A 24,513-nucleotide genomic window follows, 5' to 3' on the forward strand; every position below is an offset into this window, starting at 1 on the left:
CTAGAATGTTCTTTATGGAGTCTCGGCCGGCTTGTGATCTTTGAAAAACAAGTCAGGTTTGTAGACAAAGACCCTCGGAAGAAAAATAGTAAAGATTGGCTGAGCAGGGGGTGCGAGCGTCACCATCAGTCCTCAGAAAGCCCACCTCGGGGAGCGTGCGCTCCAAGCTCAGACGTCACTTTAGTTAGGAGGCGATGATACAGACGGCCTGGAGTCTGGCGGTATTCCCCCTGGCTCCTCTGTGAATATATATATATATATATACACATACATGATGCGGGTGGGCCGGCTGCCGGGGCCAACGTGGACTCGGTGGGCCAACTGCATCCGATGGAGGTAGAAGCCGAGCACTTCGTATATAACGTAGAGGACTTCTGTCCTCCTCTCTGCTTCCATAAAGTTGCTTGTTGCTGGTCTTAGTAGAACGCGTCCATGAGCAAACGTCACAAAGGGCCGGGTGGACTAAAACGAGCGCAGCGCGGTCTAGCGGCCCACCGGCTGCTGTTGGTTTAGGGTCCTTCACATAAAGTCCGGTATCAGAAGATTAAAGACAGAACGCTCAATTACATCTCAGTAACTCTCGCTCAGCTCCACCGCAGCTTCCCGTGACCCAAGGCGTTTAAGGCGGGGGTGACAATACAGCGTCGGGGGGCGATTAGAGTGTTTGGGGCAAACCGTGGCCGGGCCTTACCGGGTCCATCACCAGATCAACACAACGGGGAATACAGACCGGTATCGTTATCAGGAGGCGCAGAACCACGTGCTCCGGAACACAACGGTTCCAGTTTGATAATATAGAATTATTAGAACGTGTTACATTTTGTTACATGTTACATTTTGTTACACGTTACATGTAAGAGTCGGGGACCGGATCTGGAGAATTTCAAGGAACGGAGAACGTGGAAACCGCAGGCAGACTGCAGTCGACGGGGCCCTTTTTGTAGAATGTCTCAGGAAAACGACGAGTATGAATAGTAGGGAGTGATGAAGGGCTGAGCAGACCCTGTATAATAGATGAGGGGAATGACTTTAAAGCACTCTCCGTATTAAGTATACATTATACAGGGCTGGGCTCTCATGCCCCGGACGATGTGTAGACGCGTTGGCGGTGACGCGCGGATGCCACATTGTAAGCAGTCTCTTACCTTCGCACTCTTTGACGTCCAGGTTAAACTGCTGCAGAGCCCCCATGGTGATCTGCCTCACCTCGGCCTCCAGCAGCAGCTGCGTTAGGGACGTGGAGAGATGTTTGCAGGCAGACATGCAGGCCGTCTGGGCCACCTTCCCCTGGGGGAGAGAAGAGACGGGACGGGTTAGCGAGGGCTTCTCCCGCGGGGCATGCGCAGGTCGTGCGGAGAGGACGGGAAAGATATAAGGACCATTTGGAAAAGCAAAGTGTTAATTATTAAGACAAGCCTTTTTAGTTAAAAAAAAACCACAACTGTAATATATGACATTTGACACGTTAAAAGTTTTTGCTACAACCTTGAGGTCCAAGAGGTTCGCACCTCAAGGACTTTTGGAGGATACTCATGACCTACAGAAAGGTCGGGATCCTTGATTAAAGCGTCATTAAACATAATGTCATCGCAACCATTCCCCGACGAGCCCGGTAAATACGTCATCTGTAAGGCAATGACCTGCCCTCCATGATCTATAGGTTCCTCCAAATGCAGCCCTTCCTACCGACCGGGTACCTTCCGAATTATGAGGTCATTGGGAGCGGTTCTATGTATGTTAACATACTAATATCGAGTACCGCCACGGCAACCAACGGAAAGTCCGGGTGAAAGGACCGTTCCGTTGCTTGGAAACCTTGCACCGCTGTCACGTTGTGCACCCCCCCCCAATAAGGGCTTTTGGTTTCATCCAACACGTCCCATACCAACCGCGAGTCGCGCAGCAACTGCGAATCCCCCGCGTTCTGGCGGAATTCAAACTGCGGCAAACCAGCCATTCCAATTCATTCCCTTTGGGTGTGAAGCGGACATATTTTGGGCCATACCATCCTTACAACGGCAGCTTGGGCCATACCATCCTTACAACGGCAGCTTAATCCAGACCCTCATCCGAAGCCGGAGTCAACAGACTGAACGATTATGGGGCGATGCGGCTGTTTATGATCCGTTACACATGGACAAGTCTACTGAGCATTCTAAGAAGTATCTATTTCCCTTAAATACAGATCAGATGGGGGTCTTTAGAGAGAACCTCAAGACGCAGAAAGGTTCTCAGTCAACCCCTTGGTTAAAGCGTCCATAGGGTGCAATCTATCAGATACAGAAACGTCTTCACGCCCAGAGGAGCCACAAGCCCCAAACCCAACAATACAAGTCATAGGAATTGATATCTAAACCTTAGGCTGTAACTGAAGCGTCTCCAGAATGCTTAAAGTTTTCTATCAAGTAGAAAGTTTTCAGCAGCAGCCCAGGCCCCCCCCCCGTAGACCCCCGGTAGCGGTTATGCGTTAAGGGGGGGAAATATGTCATCAATCAGGCAAATTAGCGAACGTTAAAGGCATCTTTGTTCCAAAAGACGCGGCTATCAAAGAAGCCATTAAAAAACACTTCGACTCCATGACACGGAAAATAAACACTCATTAATCTGCACGCCGAGGGCCGCGCTCATCAACAAGTATGGGGGCTCGGCCTAGTTTCGCTGGCTATCGGAAATATTTTTATTTTTTGCTTTTAATTACCGGCCGAAAACCATTTGGGAGCAGCCATTTTTAACGTCCTGTTTTTGCGTGATTATTCCTCCCCAATTACTTCTCTCTCCCGTATTGTTATGCCAGACGGGCTGTGCGCAGATATTGCCAGGTCAAAGAATTTATCATTTGGCTGGTTTTGCCACTTTTAGCCACAGACCTCGGTTACCCCGAAGTTAAAATAAATAAATAAATAATAGAAACACCCCCCCCCCCGCCTCCTTTAAACCTGAAGATGGACCCCAATAGCTCACGGGCAAAAAGAAAAAAAAAAAACAATGTAATTTTAGAGGCCGACGTCTTCACGCAGTGAAACTTAGCTGCAAATACCCAATATAAAAACTATGATTTCTTTTTTTTTTATGGGTTAATGGCCGTTTCCAGAACTGCTCTTTAATATTCCCGGAGAGCTCTCCAAGGGGATCATTACCGAAAACGAGAGAATTATTCCTCATTTGCTGACGAGCACTTAATTACCGCCCCCTCCTCCTCCCTTCCTGCCAATTTAGAATAAAACATCAGCCCCTTTTTAGTTTATTTTTTCTTGGAAAAACCCACCGAAAAACTTTCCTCGTTTCAGGTTTCCAGAGACAGCTGGGAGATTCTATAAATCGTGTACAGCGTGGAGAATATGTTGGCGATCTATGAATCAATAATGTATAATTTACAGGGTATAAAGTCCCGTACACCAATATAACCGAAGCAAACATTACACGTAAAAATAGTTCCCAGAGGGTCTCATGGGATACAAATAAATAAATAAATTAAAATGATTATATATATAAAAAAACATATCAAAATACTTGTAAAAATAAATAATAAATAATTAAAATTTAAAAAAATGAAATAAAGAAATAAGTGGCTCTCCCTTTTCAAAATGATTATATATATAAAAAATATCAAAATACTGGTAAAAAAAAAATTAATGAAAAAAATAAAATGTTAAAAATAATAAATAAAAATAATACCGCTCTCAAAGGGACATCCAGTCAAAAAAATGTAAAGTCAAAAAAAAATGTTTTTTGTTTTTTAAATGAAACAGAAAACAAAAAATAGGTCCCCCCCCACTAGAAATATACATAAAAAAATGTTAAAAAATTAAATAAAAATGTCTTGCTCTCAATCAAAATATAGAAACAACAGCATAGAATGTAAGGGAGCCTTTATAATAATAATAAAAAAAATATTCACAAACCCATGCATTTGGAGAACTTGTTTGGAGGATTCGTTGGATGTATCAAGTTTTTTTTTGGTTTTTTTTTATCAGTGGAATCGAATATGTGGGAAGAAATAGCTAAAAATATATATATTTTGTTTCTTTTTTTATTTTATTTATTCATAATAAATGACAAAAAAAATGATATTAAAAGGAAGCCCTCATCAAACACATTCATTTGTTGGGGTCACTAAACACGGAAAAGTGGAATGATGATTGGGCAAAGATATGAGGAAGAAGTCTAAAAAGCTACCGGTCCCTTGTGGGGGTTAAATCCTGTGTCACAAAGGGGTTAAAAGTATAACTCGTATAAGCGTAGATCAGTGGTATCTGTCCCGAAGTTCTCTCCCTTCCGCAACAGCAATCAGCAGCTTAACACAGGTGTAAAAACCTAATGGGGAGGAATAATCATGCAGATGCTGAGGACAGAAGTTAAAATGACCTTACTTTGTGTTTTAAATGTTAAAACAGCATTTGGGGTAAGCGACGGACCCTCGTTCATGGCAAATGGCGGGTCGGGGGTGTAACGCGGGGTCCGGCAGTCCCCGGGGGTCACAAGGGTTTTGGCGCACAAACGAGTCCTTTGAAGGCGGCACCAATACTCATGACTCTCGTAATCATTTATTAGCAGGACTGCGCAGGGGCCGTCTCCGGTGTTACCCTAAGCGATCTGCTCATTTTTGGAGCAAACAGTACAGATTAAATGATTTACAAAGCGCTTAGAATTAGGAGTAACAGGAATTTATTTGTGCCCCCCCCACATGCCAATCCAACTCCCATTAAGCATTCTCCCCGGCTGCGCCCTCACTGGCCACAAACTCCATGCAGAAAACGATGGATTAGGAAATTACCGTCACACCATGCGCCGCACAGATCTAACGTATTTAGGTGCAAGCTGGGCCGGTACTCAGGTTTAAACAGTTGAGACACACCGGGTCACGTGCCGAGCAGTGAGTGGACTGCACACACGCTTACTCACCGGCATCCTGGAGTGCGTGTCAGACGCTGCCTATGGGCAAAAAATGCAAAAGCCATGACGTGAAAACCACTGGAGGGACCCTTTCTAGTCAAACAGATTACGTGGGACGGAATGTGTCGGCCGACGGGCCCTTCCCACGGCTGCGCTGCTGTCCAGCGCCCCATGCACTGCCGGCAACAAAACCCCCTATAGAGTATAATATAAGCCCCCTGTGACTACGGTGTATCCTGACGTGACCCTTTGGAGAGTCGCCTGGAACAGACCGGTGTCAGGAAGTTCAGGGCTGCAAAGAGAGGTTTTATGGTGCAGAGTTACATTAATGAAGCCGTCGGGTCCCAAAACAGGACAGCTCATTATTTTCTGTACGGCTTCAGCTATCTCAGAACATGAAACAGAACTTCCCTTTCCACAACGCCTTGACCCCTGGATCCCCTCGGAGAGATTTCAAGATACAAGACTCAGACGATTGAAGGGAACCGCGCCGGTATTTCAGGACTATAACAACTTCCGGTGCAGAGCGTAAGAGAAGAGATTTAAGACAAGGATATCTCCAGCCTGACGCCTTTAGTCCGTATGATTCCACAGCTGTTCTGGAACAGGCGCGTTCCGGAATGCTCCAGAACCTCCGGGGCAAATAGACCGGACCTGCCACACGGGACACGTTACAAACAAACCCAGATTCTGCTGGAAAACACTGAAACATTCATGAGTGGAAACCAAAGCCCCAGAGAAACGGCCCGGAGAGAATGTTCCCGCAACATGGTTTCCCCCTTGACGGACCAAGAGTAATGGCCGCGGCACGAGACACGGACAACAGAACGCAACAGATTAACTTACAGGCAGATGGGTGAAGACGGCGAACGTGCTGTTCAGGAAGGCAACGAGGTCCACCAGATAGTCGCTGGCCTGATTGCCGGACTCCGAGGCCATCCAGTCGTAATCTGCCAGCTGCAGGAACTGGTCGATCTTCTGGTTTAGGTTGGTGTAGATCTCCTCCTCCGCAGCCTGGCGGGCATCCTGCACGTAAAGGGGCAAAGAACAATTAAGACCTTCAAGCTAAATCCGGATTCTCATTCTGGATTCTAACGGGATTTCTGGGTAAGGTTAGAATTCATCGCGAGGCAAGATGGAGCCACCCAAAACCACGAGGACCGTACAACATCGAATTATGGACTTTACTCAAAGTAAAAGCCTGTGGCCTACTAAGGCTAATCAGGAGAGCGATAGGACAGCCTCACCTTGAACGTGGTCAAGCCGTAGAGTTTGGTGGTGTGCACGGTGTCTGGAAGCACGTTGGTTATGTTGGTGATAAACTCTTCCAGGAATTTACATGAAATTTCCAGGTGCGTGGTGTTTATAATGATCTGCACGAGCTGCGGAGACAGAGAGACACGCGGTCAAGAGGTGGAGAGAGACACGCGGTCAAGAGGTGGAGAGAGACACGCGGTCAAGAGGTGGAGAGAGACACGCGGTCAAGAGGTGGAGAGAGACACGCGGTCAAGAGGTGGAGAGAGACACGCGGTCAAGAGGTGGAGAGAGACACGCGGTCAAGAGGTGGAGAGAGACACGCGGTCAAGAGGTGGAGAGAGACACGCGGTCAAGAGGTGGAGAGAGACACGCGGTCAAGAGGTGGAGAGAGACGGCCCCGTGAGCACGCTGGGCCCTGAGAGCCCCAGGTCTAGGTTCCATCCGTTGGACTGGACCTCTGTAGGCCCTTGCTTGAAGCCCAGTCATTTAAGACGTTTTTAAGAGGTTGAGTTGTTGAGGCCACTAAAGTCTGCCGGTTTAGATGCCGCAATCTAAGGGACAGCCTTGGCTTGAGTGGGAACCACAGCCTTGGCCGGGTCCTGGATTGGATGAAGTTCCTTGAAGCTACCAGGATACTACAGAGAAAAATCAGACACCGCCTAAACCTTGAAGGTTGGAGGCTTTGATAGAACGTAATGACGTTTTACTTTACTGAAATGGTGATAGATAAATGGAACAGCCTCCCAGCAGAAGTGGTAGAGGGTAATACAGCGAGGGTATTAAGCATGCGCGGGATAGACATACGGCTCCTGAATCTAAGACGAGACCAACGACTGATTAAGGTTTGAGTCTTTACAGCAGGAGAAATTGGCTAGACGGGGGCCGACTGGGGCCGATCTGCAGACAGGGTCTGGGTTTCTTTATTAAACCAAATTAACCCTTTCACTGCCGAATGCAACGTTCCTATATTTAAATCAAGCTACCCTTAGTTCAGCGTTGGCACCCAGTAGGCTCTGGAGTCTTTTTACCGAGCGCCATTACAGATGACAGGTCACATCACTCGGGCCACGACAGGAACCTGTGCGTGAATATAACACACGTGCGTGTAACAACACACAACAAGCCGAGGCAGCACCCAAAAGGGTTCATCGCCCGTCTGGGAGTCAGCAAGCGTCTCGGCAGCCGCCTGCGCAGCACAGTCTGGGCATTTGGCAGAACAGCAAACGGCAAGCAGAGACGACCCGTTACTGACGGCGCGACCAACCTCTGATTGGCTGGGACTCCGGCATCCCGGGTTTGGTCTTGTAATCACAAGTGTATGAATGAATGGATCTGGTGCGATGTTGTGGTCTGGCAAAGTTAGATAAAATCGCTGAAGCTAATCACGGCTTATCAAATACGCACCATTTACCCCCAACATCTGTCAGACACAGAAAGCAGCCTCTCGGAGTTCTGTGGAATTTGCTGAATGATCCGAAGGAAATTTAACTACTTAGAATGTTAAAAAAACTCATCGGAATTCCACTGAAAATACGGCAGGACCGGCCTTAGGGGTTCTGTGCGCTGGATACCGTGTGAAGTCAGGGAAGGGTTAACAGTTAAAGGGACAGATGTTTCCAGAGACCCCCCCCCCCTCCCACAGGCTGTTTTGCTGGCATCCTTAGGGTATTTTTCCCCCCCATGGGCAGGGTTTGGGCCTGTCCTGCATCCATTATGCAGAGTGTTTATAAGCACATTGCAGGGGAGCTCCGGTGCGTTCAACCGGCGCTTATCCTCTCAACGCCTGGACGAGAACGACGCTCGAGAAAGCTCGGTGGCCTCCTGGCTGCGGTATAAACATAAAAACGCTTTTGTGAAGGCGGCCGGAGAACAAAAGGGACGAGTTCCTTCACCTGCCCCCCGCACGCTATCCTACTCTCTGCCTCGGAACGCCATCTCGGAATTCCGGGAAGAACCTTGAGATGGTCCTCCGTGCTCTAACTCTGATGAATGGAAAGCCTTCAGCTTCTTGTAGCCCCCCAAGGGGTACTATATGGCCACCAGCATTCCTGAGACACAAATACCTTATAACTTTAATCAGAGCTGGGCCACCGGCATACGAATCTCTTGACAGTTAAGGTTCTAGATCAGAAGAACATCAAGAAGCGCCTCCACCATAAAAGAATCACACGGAACCCAAAGGTTAGGACGGCGGCCATCATGCAATAGCAGGCGTCGGGAGCGGAAGCGCGGGCCTCACCTCCGTCAGCCCCACGTTCTTCCTCTTTATGACGTTCTGTAGGCAGTTGCTCAGCGTCCGGGTCAGCAGCAGGTTGGTGGACTTTCGGATCATGTCATCTATCTCTGTGGAGCTGAAACGAAAACGGAAGATGATGATGACGATGATGACGACGATGACGATCGTTCTCTCGGCTCCGGGGCGAGATTAACCCTTAACGGCACGCAATCCCGGCAATTAAGTACCAATCCAATATGGAACAACCCAATGGAACGTAATGCACCAAAATAATCCCATCTGCTCTTCTGTAAAATACAGATACTTAATTCTTGGAATCATATGAACCCCCCCAAGCTGCAGGCATAACTGGGGGGCCACACTGTATAGAGGGTAATCAATCTACTTGCCCCGTGGGTTGAATATAATTTCACATCTCGGGGAAATAACCGTGCGCGGAATAACAAAAAAGGTCAGTAAGAACAAACCTAAGCCTCGGCTTTCAAACCGGCCCTGAGAGCCGTCGGAGCGAAAAGCCGGCGTCTCTACGAAAAGGTCAGATGACCCCAGAGATTATCCCCAAAAGTGCAAACACTGAACGCCGAAAAGCTTCTCTTTTGTCTTTCCAGACACGAGGTCCTGACGCGAGGGAGTCATAACAGCCGAGAGACGCGGGCACTGGGGTGTAATTACGGGGGGCCGGGGCGACAGCGTGGAATTCGGGTTAATTCTCCTGCGCCGCGCCTGGTAAGTGTAATGTCACCGGGCTCTGAAAGCGTCTTTGATCTGTCAGCAGCCCCCTGTAAGGTCGAAAAGGACAAGTGGCGTTATCTCCCCGGGGCAGGAGGGGAGAGACGGATGCGGGTCGGACCTGGGAAGGTTCAAAAGCATTAATATCACCAGCAGAGCCCCTGGGGTCAATCAGCTTCGCTGACCTTTTCACTCCTTATCCTCTTCTACCTGACAAATGCAAGAGATTACGGGGGCCGAACACGGCTAGGTAAACAAAAGAAAGCCCTCGGCTCTCACCCCGATCCACTTAACGCGTAAAAGGAAGCCTTGTCCACTCGCTGTGACGTCTGACAGGTCTGCAAGGAAACAAGCAGAGCCGTCGGGAGGCAGCCGCTGCCCCCACCGGCACACAATGAAGCTGGCGGTATGCGCAGCTCGGAGAGGAACTGGCCGGCACATGCCCTACGTGGCCCCGTTTAAACGGGGGGGAAAACAATCATTTTGGGGAATGCGAGTTGGTCGAGTCTGTAATCCAGACACAGAAACGTTTCTACTTCTACTCGAGCAATAACGGATCCAGTACGGCTGCATAAAGAAGGGGCGCAGAGTTTTATGTTTAAGGTGAAAGAATGTGGATTTGAGAACCGCAAATGGGTTATAAAGTATATATTTACATATTTACCTAAAACAAGCAAGACTTAAAGCTATAAAAATGTTTTTAAAAAAAAATATAAAATGTAAATAAAAAAAATTGAAAATGTTAAAAAAAAGTGTTTTTTCCCCTAATTTAATTGTTAATGAAATGCCGGTTGCGGAGTTTACCGAGTCGCTGGAGACCATTTGGACACGCCGGGCCGGCAGCTGTGACAGGGATCCGCTTGACCCCCCCGCAGCACGGCAGCGAAGCGGATTCCACGCGGTGCTGAGGACCCCCGCAGACGAAGGGCTCACCTTAAATGCAGGTCTTCAGAAAACTTCAGGCAGGCGTAGATGAACTCCTTGATCTGGTTGTACACTTTGGGCACGAATTCGGAAAACGGGAACTTTTTGGGAAAAGGTTGCTGCGAAAATGAGAGATACGGGAGGGGTGAGAGGGGAAAGGAAATAAAATACCCCCCCACATTCGCCACGTGCCCCGTCAGCGGGATCTCTTTACCTTCTCCAAGTCGGCGTCGTGGAAGGGGAACTGCCCCACTACCTTCCGGAAGGCATCTTCGTCACCGACGGGGATCGGACTGTAGTTATCAGCATCTAGAATGTTCCTGAACGCAAAGACACGACATGAACAAGATGCTGATTAAAGCGCACGCTTCGTGTACATTTCACGTTATTCTGCCTTTTGATAGCCGCGTGGCACCGATCGGCCGCCATGCTAGCCAAAGCTCCTTATACAAAACACATGGGGGGGGGGGGGGGCAGCAGGTTTTAGCTCATAAAACGATACATTATAACTAAAAGCTGGCAGGTTCTGCAGGTAACAACAATGTGTTTATTGAGAGAGTCAGAGTGTGTCGGAGAGAGTCAGAGTGTGTCGGAGAGAGTCAGAGTGTGTCGGAGAGAGTCAGAGTGTGTCGGAGAGAGTCAGAGTGTGTCGGAGAGAGTCAGAGTGTGTCGGAGAGAGTCAGAGTGTGTCGGAGAGAGTCAGAGTGTGTCGGAGAGAGTCAGAGTGTGTCGGAGAGAGTCAGAGTGTGTCGGAGAGAGTCAGAGTGTGTCGGAGAGAGTCAGAGTGTGTCGGAGAGAGTCAGAGTGTGTCGGAGAGAGTCAGAGTGTGTCGGAGAGAGTCAGAGTGTGTCGGAGAGAGTCAGAGTGTGTCGGAGAGAGTCAGTGTGTGTCGGAGAGAGTCAGAGTGTGTCGGAGAGAGTCAGAGTGTGTCGGAGAGAGTCAGAGTGTGTCGGAGAGAGTCAGAGTGTGTCGGAGAGAGTCAGAGTGTGTCGGAGAGAGTCAGAGTGTGTCGGAGAGAGTCAGAGTGTGTCGGAGAGAGTCAGAGTGTGTCGGAGAGAGTCAGAGTCAGAGAGAGTCAGAGTCAGAGACATGAACATCTGAACTCTTAAACTTCCCCGGCATTATGGAGGGCTAACCCCAGCCAGCGTCCCTCGCACGCCGCGTAAAGGTGGAGTGAGCGATTCTCGCGAATCTTTTTAATTTTATTTTGTGATGTCGATTGTGTGACGGAGGAACTCGTGTGAAATCCCTGCGCTAAGGCCCGTGTCTAATGACCGGAGGCTTCGCTTTCTCAACAGTTTCATAGAAATCCATTGTTTTTATACAAAGTGCTACGCGTGGTTGGTTCCTTTGCTCAACGGGTATTGGGTCTGGAACAGGATATTTAACTATTTCCCCCCCCCGCCCCAAAGCCGGCAAACGGCACCCACCGGAACACCTGCGCCCACTTCTTCAGCAGAATCTCCCCATACTGATCGCGGATCTCCAGCAGCATGTCGAAGAGCTGGTTGACGGGGAAGCCATAACCCTGCGGAGCGAGCGTGGAGACCGTGAGATATAGTAATTGGGGGGGAATAAGTCAGTATTAAGGCGTAACGGAGGGACAGAGCGTATAAAGGGGAAGGCGGCAGCATTTTACCTACAGAAACCTCACCTGGAGCGTGTCTGCAAAATGGACAATGAGATTCTTCAGGTGTAACACCAGGTTGGGGTCCGAGCAATACGACTAGAAACAAAACAAATAAAAAAACAATAAAAAAACAATAAAAAAACATGCCGACGTCATCTACGGAACTTAGCGCAGGCACCATCAAAACGCCATTGGTTTGTAATATGACAGCCAATGGCTTTTAATCGGAGCAAAGGGGGGGGGCACTTCAGACACTCCTCTTGCACAAAAATGGTTAAACCCGACTCAATAAGCAACTTAATAACAGTGATCAGATAACTTATACAGGGGAGGAATAAGCATGCAGATCCTGGGAATAGATGAAGGGCGTAACACGAGGAAGATTGGATTGACTTACTGAATGCGTCCTTAGAGCTGCCATGGTTTTGGAGAGCGCCAAGTCCCACAGCTCATCGATGTAGGCTCTATTAACCAAGCCAAAGGCGGTGTGCAGGATGTGATCTTCCACCACGAAAAAGCTGCCAACAAACCAGACGACGATTAAAGTCAGAAAGCCGAAGGGGGTTTGGTAGCTTCTAGGACCAGAGGGAAATTGGTGTCGAGTCCACCGGGGCAGGAGGAGTAGAGGGTATAACAGATGAGGAACAAAGCACTAAGAAGGTAGGTTTGGCTTCCATTAGGTTTGAGGGGTTGAGGAGCACAAAGGGGGAAAACGTCTTGGTTGGAAGAATTTTGGTAATGGAAGCACCGGCCGCTCGAAATCCGGCTAATTAGTTATACGACAGCCGGGCCCTAGAATGCCAACGATACGGGAGACCCGCGAGGGAAGAGGACTTCACAAGCCGAAGTCAAGAATTTCATGAAACGCTAAATAATACAAATATTAGCAGCGAGACTCGTACGGCCGCCCCCACCGCGCCTGGACACGCTGGATTCCATAATGTTCGCGTGACGTCCCATCGCTAATAAATAACTACTAAAAGCCTTAAAAACTAGAGCGATGAAGGTAGGAGTTCAGATCTCTGGTCGTGTTGGGCCACGTGGACAGTGGTAATACGTGGCTACATCGAAGGGTTCCCTGGAAGCCACCCACCCCGGAGAGTTCCCCCAGAAGACAAGCCCCCCCCTGAGGGCTCCCCAGTCAACCCTTTCTGGGAATGATGAAATGAAGACACTATTAGGAGGTTTGCACGGCCCCCGCGCTGTCTGCAATGGGCCGAATGCGTTGGCTGAGCGACGAGACGCAGGAACGTCTCGGAGCAGCTCTGTGGTCTCCTCAGATCTGCCTTCAACGCCTCAACTCAAAGGGCAAATAGCAGGACGTCAATGGAGAGGAAAGCAAACACGACGCCGAGCTTCATGGGGCTTGACTAACGGCAAAACATTTCACACCTACGGTTAGAAACATGCGCTGCGGAGTCAATACAGATACGGCACAGCGCGCTCTCCCAGCACCCCCTGCTTACACGCCAGGTGCCCGCCGGCCGAAGCATACGACACACGCCATGAAACATTTGGACCGGGGGCATCCGGCATGTCTCCAGCTGGAAGGCTGAGGCTCAATGGAGTATAACTTAGTACCAGACTTAGTCTTAGAGTGCCAAATTCAGACCTTTAGGTGTCCGGACTACAAAGCCCATCATCTCACCCGTGCACACAGCACACACTCCCATCATCCGGCAGATGGGTAAAACGCCCCGCTGTACACTTAGTCTATAGCGGGAGATAATAACGAAGGAGACGGACTTACCCTACTATCTGGTGGAAGTATTTCCGGTATCCGGCTAACGTTTCATGCTGGAAAGAAGGGGAGGTTTTAGAATCAAACATGTTAAGAGACAGGCGTGAAGAAGTCTATCGCCGGTCACTGAGTGGGGTCCGCCGGCAGAGAGACCAACGTGGCAGCCCAGGTTACTGGAGAAGCCCCGACGGCCGTCAGCTGTGGGATCGCACAAAAGCCACCTCATGCTAGGTCTGCTAGAAAAGCAAACGGCTTCACCCGGCAGCTCGCTATGACATATATATACGTATCAGGGAGAGCCACGGCCAGGGTCATCGACTGTGGGCAAATAGGGCAAATAACGGAGGACAATAAACCACAGGAAAGGAAAGCATTGTTAACAGCGACAGAGACCCAACCGTTCTAAACCTTCTTCTGCTCTACAGGCTGGTCTAACAATTTGAGTACCGGACTGTAAACTGGAACATCAATACCGGTCCCTCTACAGGCCCAAGGAGTCCGGTGGGATGGGTACCTACCATATTGGACGGTGGTTGCAGGACGAGTCTGGCCTGCTTTCTTCTCTGCTTTCTGTAGTAATTCTCAAATATCTCCCTCGAACCCTAAAACACAAAACATGAAGCTGTTTACTACACGCCAGGCTTGTGCATTCGGACTCGACTTTTTCTATGCGAATCAGCTTCCTTGCGAACCTCGGTGCCCACCCTCACCGGCTTTCATCCAATCGGGGGAGAGGATAGGCGCCGGAGGCTCCGCTCTTTTGCGGAAGCGCTCCTGGAGGCCTGTTTTACCAGAGACGATAGCGGGAAGAAGCAGACATAGAAAAGAAGAGGCAAGAGAAGAAGCGGAGCTGAGCAGAAGGAGGGACACACAAGCGGTCGGCGGAGAAGGTGACATTGACAGAGCGTGAGAGAGAGAGCGAGTGACAGCTAATTTATTTCCAAATGGAAAAAGCCCTCCAAATTTCGTGTTGAATAAAAAGCAGGAAAGGAAATCCGTTGTCTGGAAAACGAACTGGACCAAAAACGACATTGTTTCTTGGTCCATGTGCACAAATCTACTAAACACTCGCCGGTCTCCACCTGACACCCGCCGTGAGCAGACTTCAAAGGCCAATTGCAGAGCGGCCTGCGCCGGGGTAGAATTTCACGTCATCGCGTTAACGTTCTACCTCCTCTCGGAGGGGTCTGCATACATAAAATACGTACGTCTTTCTGGACCCAGGGTCTCCAGAACTAAACACGGTCTTCTATATAAAGTCTAGAACGCGGTATTAGTACGTCCTTTTGTGCTTGCTAAGCTTGGTAAGCGAGTGCTTACTCGTTGGTAAAGACCAAAGGACTCACACAGCCTGTAGGGTTCAGCCACGAATGGACCACAGGTCCCACCATGCTTTGAGTGCACAGCGCCCCCTACTGGTACAAGATGACTAAAGGGTTAGGGGGAGCATTCAAAAGAAATATATTCGATTACACTGAATATTCACCAATTTTCACATTATTAAGAATAAAAGCGATGAAAAGCTCATTTAGTGGGAATAAATACATAGACCGATTAAGGTCTTTACTGCAGGAGAAACGGGCCACTAGCCGGGGGCCGGACGGGGCCGATCTGCCGGCAGACTCTGTGTTTAAAGAGGAAGGCTCTGGACCACCAAGGTCAGTCAGTAAATAGTAAAAATCTGGCCAGGAATGGGTTAAAGATTGTTTTATCCATTAACCCTCTGCAGGGAGCGCAGCAGTGTGCGGGGATTAAAGAGGGCAGTTATCCCGGGGGTCTCGGGGTCAGCGAGCTGTGACAGCGTAACGCGCTGGCGCCGTGGCCTCAGGAGACCGGGAAGCAGTATCGGGGCTGTCGGCACGTAGCGGCCGGGTAATCGCTCACCACTATCCAGCTAATGTTATTTTCCTGAGTCCTTATCAAGCCGAAGCACAAAGTATCCGAGCCGGGCCGGCCCCCGGCGATCTGACGAGCCGGCGGGGGCAGCAGATGGTCAGATAACCCGCCGGCACGCAAAGAGTTAACATAATGCGGGGTCAGACAGGCAACGGAGCCGGCCAAGGGAAGCACTCGGCAACGGACACCCCCCCCCCCCGATACCTTCTAGGGGAAAGCAGCCCAGAGCCCCCCCCACAGCGATATTCTAACAAACGGGGGTCTGCGTGCCGTATAACGGGGGTTACATGCGGAATAATCACAGACAGAAACAATGCAACAAACTATCAGAACACAAACACAACGTTACAAGCGGGGGCCGAAGGGGCAAAAGCGGCACACGCCGGCCGCTCCACGCACTTTAACGCGTGATGGGGTCCCTTTAATCGCATTGTGGGGGGGTCTCTGCAGACCACAGAGGGGGCAGGAAGCTGCAGCTTCTCAAACCGTCCCTTTAAGACATGGCTGAAAACAGATCTGTTTGACGAGGAGCCGGCCGAGATCTCTGCCACGCGGCGTGGTTCCAGGAGATGGCTTCCCGGTGGGGTTGTCGCGTCTGCCGGGGGGCTCGGTATGACCCTGCACGGCCCGGGGACGCTGTCCGCGTGTGCTGGGAGGCTCTGGAACGCATCAGCACCACGGACAGCGCCTGCGCGACTGCACAGGACTCTGCGACCTCTCAGAGACGCAAAACACAACACAGAGCAACCCAGCATTTGGCCCACCTGTATTAGCCAGGCACTGGTATTAGCCACTACCAATTCTGCTGGGAGGCTACTCCACTTATCCACCACCCTCCCTGTGAATGTATAATGTTCATAAGTCAAATCAGAACATTTGCAGACAAGGAGTCCTTTACATCATTAATACATCACGATGGTGATTGTGTGCATCATGACATCAGCAAGCGGGTATTAACCATTTCTGCACCACTTTTGTAGGTGTCAGCATTTCTGAGAAGGGGGCAATAACTCTGCCCACCCATGGACCTTTTGTTAAAGTCAGATCAGGGATTACTGGCTGTACTGTGGTAGATCAACGGAACAGCCTCCCAGCAGAGGTGGTAGAGGGTAATACAGCAAGGGTATTAAACACGCATGGGATAGACATACGGCTCCTGAATCTAAGACGAGACCAACGACTGATTAAGGTTTGAGTCTTTACAGCAGGAGAAACGGGCGATTAGACGGGGGCCGCCGGGGTCTGATGTGCTGGTGGGTTCCGTGTTGCTGCCGGTTCCCGCGCACCGGCTGCCGCGATCGTCTTCTATCTCCAAGCTTGGGAAAGCGCTGCTCCATTAACCCCGCTCTGACCTCCTCCTTCACTTTCCTTTCCCTTCCTGGGGAAGTCCTGGGCTGGCGGTGGGACAATCCGCGCACCCCCCCCCCCCCAATCTTACTTACAGGTGCCTGGCCCAAAGCTGCCGGGAGTCTGACCGACGGCTGACCCCCCACTTTCTTTTTTTTTCCTACAATACTTGAACTTCTGCCCCGCTGATAAGCCAGATAGGAGCTGGGGGGGTCCAAACGATTCCTCCGGGAATTTATCATACAAATCGAGGTGACGGCGGGGTCGATATCTTTGGGGGGGCCCAAAGAATAATAAATACAGTAGTGTTTATGCTTAAAGAGCCTTTTTATCCTCGGGGCAAAAGTTCAAATGACAGCATTCGGAAGCGGCGTCCTGATTATTATTATGAGGACTGCGTGTCCGGGGGGGCCGGGGTATCGCTCGCGCCCCCCCCCCTTCCTACACAAAACAAAGGAGGCCGTTTCCTTCACCCGGCAAACAGGATCTGGACAATCTCTCAACGCGCGCCTTATCAGGTCACGGCTGGGGCTGCGCAGGAGACCCCGCAAGAGGAGCGTCGGGGCTCATCTCGTTCTGGGAGGGGGGGGGCGAGAAAAAAACAATGGCGGACGGGGGGCCGTGACCTGCCGCATGTGCCCCGCCGAGGGCAACCGGAGGGCAGGGTACAATGGGTGAACTTCCTAAACCTTCCTCGGAAATGCCCTCGTCCGGTAAACAGAGACATTAATGCGAAGGATCGACGTGCGCCCCCCCCCCGGCGGGGGTCCGGCGACTTCACAAAGAACATTAAGCCACGCATGGGGTGCCAGCAGCAAGGGGTTAATCCGCACCCCTAAAAGCAAGAAAAAATGGTGTTTACCGTCTTAAATGGTTACATAAAAGCCAACATTTGGGCCATAAACAGCCCCTCATTCCCCTTCAACATCGAGATAGATTGTAAGCTCACAGGGACAGGGTCTGTTGGGGGTCTGTAAACGAATGCAGCGTAACAGGAAACAACAATATATACAGGCTACATACGGGAACTGCTGAAAGGGTTAAAGCGGTAGCCAATCAGGCCCCTGATACAAAGGGGCCCTGACAGCGCCCCCCCACGATGGTGAGAGAGTCTGCGTCCCGCACACCGGCCCCCATCAGAGTCGCTCCCGTTTATTCAGCTCAAGATGCTTAGAAGCCATCTGCGCAGAGAAGCTGACTATCTATCCCAATCCCCACATCCCGAAGCCGTCCGTATCACGCTTGCTGCAATCAAACTACCCGCACCTGGCAGCCCCCATCAACCGTCTCTTACCCCTCCACTTCCTAATAGAGTGTAAGCTTATAAGACCAGTTCCTCCTCCTCCTCCCCCCAGCGGCTGTAAAGACTCAAACCTTTATCAGTCGTTGGTCTCGTCTTAGATTCAGGAGCCGTATGTCTATCCCATGCATGTTTAATACCCTCACTGTATTACCCTCTACCACTTCTGCTGGGAGGCTGCTCCACTTATCCACCACCCTCCCAGTAAAGAAAAACTTCCTTACATCCCACCAAAACGTCTGACCCTCTAATGTTAGATTCTGGCCTCTCCTTGTAGCGTTTCTTCTCCGCTGAACCCCCTCTGGTACGTGGACATCATTCTGAAATACTTCCCGACAGCGCTCCCGACAGCTGGGAAAACGCCCCAAAGCCGCGGGTTTAAGAACATCGTGACGGCAGAAAAAACATTTGTGAAAAAGTGAAAAGGAGGCAATCGCTTTCTGCAGACTCCGACGGCCCCTTTCCTGGAAGACAGGAGGACAAAAGGCTGCTTCCGAGAAGAGGCGACCGAATGAAAAGGAGCTCCGGAGCCGCGCAGGGGCCACAAGCTCAACGTGCAAGCAAACATCGGCAACACAAACAGAAAGCGGCTGCCGAAGGGTGCCAACGCGCACCGGCGACCGCTCGCTGATCCCGGCAGAGAAAAAAAGCTGGCGATCACGGCTGCCGTTCTGAACTCGCACCATTTACTTACAGTCCAAATTCCAGCCGTGCCGACCTCCCCCCACGCGCTTTACACCCCTGACTGGATCCCAGCCGTGCTGACCTCCCCCCACGCGCTTTACACCCCTGACTGGATCCCAGCCGTGCCGATCTCCCCCCGACACGCTTTACACCCCTGATTGGATCCCAGCCGCGCTCAAGTAACCACAGCCCCCAAAAAGGCCACCTTTTATGTTATGGAAGATTGGGCGCGTCCTACAACATTCTACGCCGAGTAGTCCAGCCAAGGAAAGTGACGAACCACCAAGGTCACCGGGCGCCGCTAACGTGGTCTGCCAATTCAGATCGGCCAATAGATTTGTGCGTTCAGATTCATACAAAAGTTGCCAATTTCATTGATTCGGACGAATGTTCGAAGCGAGGAGGGAATTCAGTGAAATGAATGAAACCAAACGGAATTGTTGTTCCTTCTCACTCTCTCTCAAATTCTCCACCGGCCGCTTCCATGTCTCTCGTTCCTTTTCCACTTCTCTCTGTTAACCAGGCCTCCTGAGAGCGAATGAGTGCATGACAGAGCGAATGAGTGCATGACAGAGCGAATGAGTGCATGACAGAGCGAATGAGTGCATGACAGAGCGAATGAGTGCATGACAGAGCGAATGAGTGCATGACAGAGCGAATGAGTGCATGACAGAGCGAATGAGTGCATGACAGAGCGAATGAGTGCATGACAGAGCGAATGAGTGCATGACAGAGCGAATGAGTGCATGAGTGCATGACAGAGCGAATGAGTGCATGACAGAGCGAATGAGTGCATGACAGAGCGAATGAGTGCATGACAGAGCGAATGAGTGCATGACAGAGCGAATGAGTGCATGACAGAGCGAATGAGTGCATGACAGAGCGAATGAGTGCATGACAGAGCGAATGAGTGCATGACAGAGCGAATGAGTGCATGACAGAGCGAATGAGTGCATGACAGAGCGAATGAGTGCATGACAGAGCGAATGAGTGCATGACAGAGCGAATGAGTGCATGACAGAGCGAATGAGTGCATGAATGACGGTGAGTAACAACAAATTCCGAATGGAAAAACCCCTCTGAAGACTTACGTACCAGCACCGAGTAGATGTGTAAGCAGCGATACACGGGTGAGAAGTCTACCAAATCCTGAGCGCCCGGTGCCTGCAAGACAATAACGGGGAGATCAGCCAATGGAATCCTGAGACCTCTCCAGCCAGAAAGGCCCCAATACATTGTATCATCAGACATGGGGGGGGGGGGGGCGGGGGCAATAAAATATCTACCTGGATATATGCAAACAGAGACATAACACTTGCAGGAAGTGGGAAGACGCGGCATTAAGAGATCACTCAGTGGGTGACTCCTGTACGGGTGAAGAATGCTCCCCTCGTATGCCTTCACCCAATGCCCCGTGACCCGTGTCGGTCTACACCTTACCTCCTCGTCCTCTTCCTCCTCGTCCTCCACGTCCAGGATGCCAGAATCCTGCTCCGACATGGGGCTGGTGCCGTTCACCTCTGGGCTCGGGCACTTGTCCCTCTTATACCGCTTGCCGATGCCGCACTTGGTTTGAAGAGACAGAACGTTGTCCATACTCCTCTGCTGCTGAGCCTGGAAGGAACGAGGCCACACGTCAATAGTTTGCATAGTAAACACGCTACATACACGCGCCAGACACGCACCAGACACGGGGAGAGTCTCAATAAGAGCTTGTGATATTCTAGCGGGTGCAGGTCGTACACGTCTGTCTCACCACGTTCTCACATACGGGGAATCCTGCGCCGCCACACGGATTGAGAACTCCATGATGGAAGGATGAAGGCGCTTATGGAAAATTATACGTACTCCAGGAAACCCTTTCAACACAGGAGGAGAAGAGGCCATAATCTAACAGTAGAGGGTCAGAGGTTTAGATGGAATGAAAAGAAGGGTGGTAGATAAGTGGAAGAGCCTCCCAGCAGAAGTGGTAGAGGGTAATACAGTGAGGGTATTAAACATGCATGGGATAGACATACGGATCCTGAATCTAAGACGAGACCAACGACTGATTAAGGAGTCTTTATAGCCCACTGTTGGCTTTAGATCTCATTATCGGTTTGATGTGCAGGTGAAGTCCTCAGCCCGGTGATCAGGATGAGGGCCGGTGTAACTAAACGGTGTTTTGGAAGGACGGAGTCCGACGTATGTTAAGTATTTCAAGCCACCTCGTTTAACCTGAACAAAGGGCAAATGTGTCGGCACGAGGCTCGCGACTCCAAGGGGGGGAAAGAGCTGGATGAAAAGAATTACAGGAGAAAAGGTCCAGGTGAGGGGTCTGGAAGAGGAGAACGCGGAGCAGATCAAAGGCGGGGGGAAGCAGAGCGACCCCCCCCCCCCCAGCCAGACACCGGCTGCCTCCTGTTCTTTGGTTTATTTAGGGGGGGGTTTGTCCCGATCAGCTACATAAACCAGAACAGGGCATGGTGGGGGCACGGGGGGGGGGGCACGGGGGGCTGCGACAACCTAGACACCTCATTCAAATTAAAAGGTGATTTCTCTGCGTTCCCTGTATCTGCCACCGACCACCACGCCGGGGTCTCTCCAACTGGTAGCCCCCCGAGGCTAGTGATGTGATCCTGCTTGTAATCAGCCACCGTCCGCATCCCCTCCAACTAGTATGGGGGGGGCTGACATAAGGCACAGTATGGGTTAATCCGCCAGACTGGGGGGGGTGATATAACAGTATGGGTTCATCGGTCAGGCTGGGATGTAACAAGGCACAGTATGGGTTAATAGTCCACTTGGGGGGCTTTTTAACCTATGGGGCAGCAATTGGAGGGCAAAATATACACAAAAAATCCTGCTGCTTAAAGCCAAGACTGATTAGGGGTAACCAACAGTGATGAATAGAGTATTAAGTACATGGCCTGGACGTCCCAGGGGAGGTGGGAATTATGCCCCCCCCATAGACTTTCACTTTCATTAACCCTGAAGGCCCCAGCGCAGTGAGCAGCGGCTGAAAAGCCCCGGGGCTAATGGCCGACGGATGATCTGCCTCCTCCGGCTGGTGATCTGCCGCATGTGAGTTTAAGCAGCTCTTTATCGATATAAATGAGCGGCCCCCGTAACCCCTGCGCGGGGCAGTCATCTGTCTTACGCTCTCATTAACCCCGCGCGGGGCGGTCATCTGTCTCACTCTCTTTAACTCCCTGCCTGTGCTGCGGAACTTTGCTTAAGCAGCAGCACCCCCTGCAGGACAGAAGTGAAACTACACCCCGAAGCAGGAGCTCATCGCAGGGAGAGCTATCCAGAAGCTCCCGATCTTACCCCAGCCGGTGGCAGACACGCGGTACTCTCCTGCTGGGTACATGCCGGGGACGTTCGTATTAAATCACTCAATCCGCAGCCGCCTGATAAACGGAAACTCGACTGCTGCCGGATTCCCACTCTGCTCACTCTTAGCCATCCACAATCACATCACGCTCCGCCATCCTCTCCAGCAGCGGCTCCGTGGCCCTTGATGAAACTTCCATGAGCTGATAGCCAGAAGCTGGCTGAGAGTGATAGGCGCTCTCTAAGAGCTGGGAAGGGGGGTGCAGGTGGCCCTGTGCCATTTCACATCCGGGCCTGGACTGGGCATCTGCCCCCCAGAGGCGCATCGCCGACTTATTCTCTACTCAATGAGAGAACAACTTTTACCCACAGCCAGCCGCCTCTGCCCATTTCTGGCAAGTAGAAGCAGAAGCCCGGCTCTAAAGTTTAATAATCCCGGCCGGCAGCCTATGAATCCGCAAACCTCCGCACCGGTACAGAGACCCCCCCACACACACACGCCGGGGGCCACAGCGTAACAGATATATATATATATACACACATGTATTAAAGTGGAACACCCGAGGGCCAAACTCAAAATCCATTCACTCCAATGAACTCCCGGAATCCTGGAATCGCTTCCGCGGAATTCTGCGCTTACGTCCCGAACGCCTGAAAGGAATCTCGCGTAGAATATAAAGGCTCGTTTTCATAGAGGTTCTGCCAATTGTTTAAAAAATATATATATATAAAAAAAATAAAAGATAAAAGGAATGGAAGGCTTGAGATTCCCTCTTCTGGAAGCTGGAAAATGTATGCGCAATCGCGTCTCCGTCCGTGGGTTTTCCGCCGATACTCTGTACAGCCCGTGTTGCCGTTATGCGCATGACTTTGCCGCAATTCGGGAAGGAAGAGGTTAATGTCCGTCCGTTAATTTTGTTTATTGGACACGTACTGTAAGTGAAGAATGTGTTTGCGATTTGCGGGGCTTTTAATGTTTCCTATTAGGAGGAATCGCTCGGCAGATGCCTTGAGGGCTCTTGGAAGCAGGAACACCGAGAAGGGTCACAAAGGCTGGGGGGCCCTAAAATGTGGCCCCCTCTTCTCTCTCTCATTCCCAAGTCGCCGCCGCCGAGTGGCTAGGAAATTAAAACGATGCTGCCGGCAAAAATATTCCGGGCATCCGCGGCAAGTGAAACTGGATGTGGAGGGTGGGGGAGGGGAGGGCAGTATTTACCCCTGTTTGGGGGGCGAAACGAGAAGCATATGGAGCGGAGGAGGAGCCCGAGTGAACGCTCCGCACACACTCCGGTTCAGTGTCAAACCTCACTCAACGCGGATGTCACTCACCCGCTAACACCCGCTCGCGATTAAAACGTCGGTGACCTCAACTCAACTTTTCACGCCTCCGGCTCCCAGATTTAGGAGGTTTAAGTGCAAAAACTTCTAAACGGGGGTCTGGGAATCTTTATTTTATTTTATTTTTTCAAGCGCCCAGATAATAAAAAATAAAAAGATGCCAGACCATAAAACTGGTTTTAAGATAAAACAATTGTGAAAAACAAAGAATTGGATGCCATCAGGAGCAAATAATAAAAGCAGAGCTTCTCCTGCGGGAAGAGCTGAGCCGGCCCTGTATAATGTATAGTTTTAATGTGGGGAGAATGCTTTAAAGACATCTCACTGATCATGAAACAGGACACTGTATACAAATAACGGGGTGTTCCATGCACAGAACGCACCCCAACGTCACAAAGCGGTCCGTGTATTTTAGACAGGGTCTGGAAAAGGGTTTTTAACGATCAATCAGCCTTTTAAACTTGGATCAGCAAACATAACGGGCCATTGGAACACAGGAGTGATGGGAGTGATAAAGGGCCATTGGAACCCAGGAGTGATGGGAGTGATAAAGGGCCATTGGAACCCAGGAGTGATGGGAGTGATGGGAGTGATAAAGGGCCACTGGAACCCAGGAGTGATGGGAGTGATAAAGGGCCACTGGAACCCAGGAGTGATGGGAGTGATAAAGGGCCATTGGAACCCAGGAGTGATGGGAGTGATAAAGGGCCATTGGAACCCAGGAGTGATGGGAGTGATAAAGGGCCGTTGGAACCCAGGAGTGATGGGAGTGATAAAGGGCCACTGGAACCCAGGAGTGATGGGAGTGATAAAGGGCCACTGGAACCCAGGAGTGATGGGAGTGATAAAGGGCCATTGGAACCCAGGAGTGATGGGAGTGATAAAGGGCCATTGGAACCCAGGAGTGATGGGAGTGATAAAGGGCCATTGGAACCCAGGAGTGATGGGAGTGATAAAGGGCCGTTGGAACACAGGAGTGATGGGAGTGATAAAGGCCTTTGGGTCACAGGAGTGATGGGAGTGATAAAGGGCCTCTCTACGCCTATGAAGAGATTCCATTAAAAATCAGCCGTTTCCAGCTACAATAGTCATTTACAACATTAACCCCGTCTGCGCTGGATTTCTGATCCGTTTCATGTTATTTTAATGGGGAAAATCTGCTTTTCTTTCAAAATCAAGGACATTTCTAAGTGACCCCAAACTTTTGAATGGTAGTGTGTGTA

General features: G+C 50.6%; 1 protein-coding gene across 4 annotated transcripts in view; it reads right to left on the bottom strand.

The window, feature by feature from the left end:
• LOC149279525 (exocyst complex component 6B-like) overlaps positions 1-24,513 on the bottom strand; it is a 98,064-nt gene that overhangs the window by 35,903 nt on the left and 37,648 nt on the right. For 2 of the 4 annotated variants that reach the window (XM_089501075.1, XM_089501074.1), the window contains exons 7-19: positions 20,078-20,251; positions 19,733-19,801; positions 13,929-14,012; positions 13,420-13,466; positions 12,067-12,187; positions 11,694-11,765; positions 11,470-11,567; positions 10,254-10,359; positions 10,049-10,158; positions 8,390-8,501; positions 6,141-6,275; positions 5,740-5,919; positions 1,146-1,287 (exon numbers count right to left, since the gene is read on the bottom strand). In XM_089501075.1, coding sequence (XP_089357201.1) covers positions 1,146-1,287; positions 5,740-5,919; positions 6,141-6,275; positions 8,390-8,501; positions 10,049-10,158; positions 10,254-10,359; positions 11,470-11,567; positions 11,694-11,765; positions 12,067-12,187; positions 13,420-13,466; positions 13,929-14,012; positions 19,733-19,801; positions 20,078-20,251 — 1,450 coding nt within the window. The remainder of the gene's footprint in view (positions 1-1,145; positions 1,288-5,739; positions 5,920-6,140; positions 6,276-8,389; positions 8,502-10,048; positions 10,159-10,253; positions 10,360-11,469; positions 11,568-11,693; positions 11,766-12,066; positions 12,188-13,419; positions 13,467-13,928; positions 14,013-19,732; positions 19,802-20,077; positions 20,252-24,513) is intronic. The other 2 variants (XM_089501077.1, XM_089501076.1) reach the window with 1 other exon arrangement.

This window comes from Sceloporus occidentalis, unplaced genomic scaffold (assembly GCF_023333645.1).
Source record: "Sceloporus occidentalis isolate IW3139 unplaced genomic scaffold, rSceOcc1.0.p SCAF_163, whole genome shotgun sequence".
In the NCBI taxonomy this organism is placed as follows: Eukaryota; Metazoa; Chordata; class Lepidosauria; order Squamata; family Phrynosomatidae; genus Sceloporus; species Sceloporus occidentalis.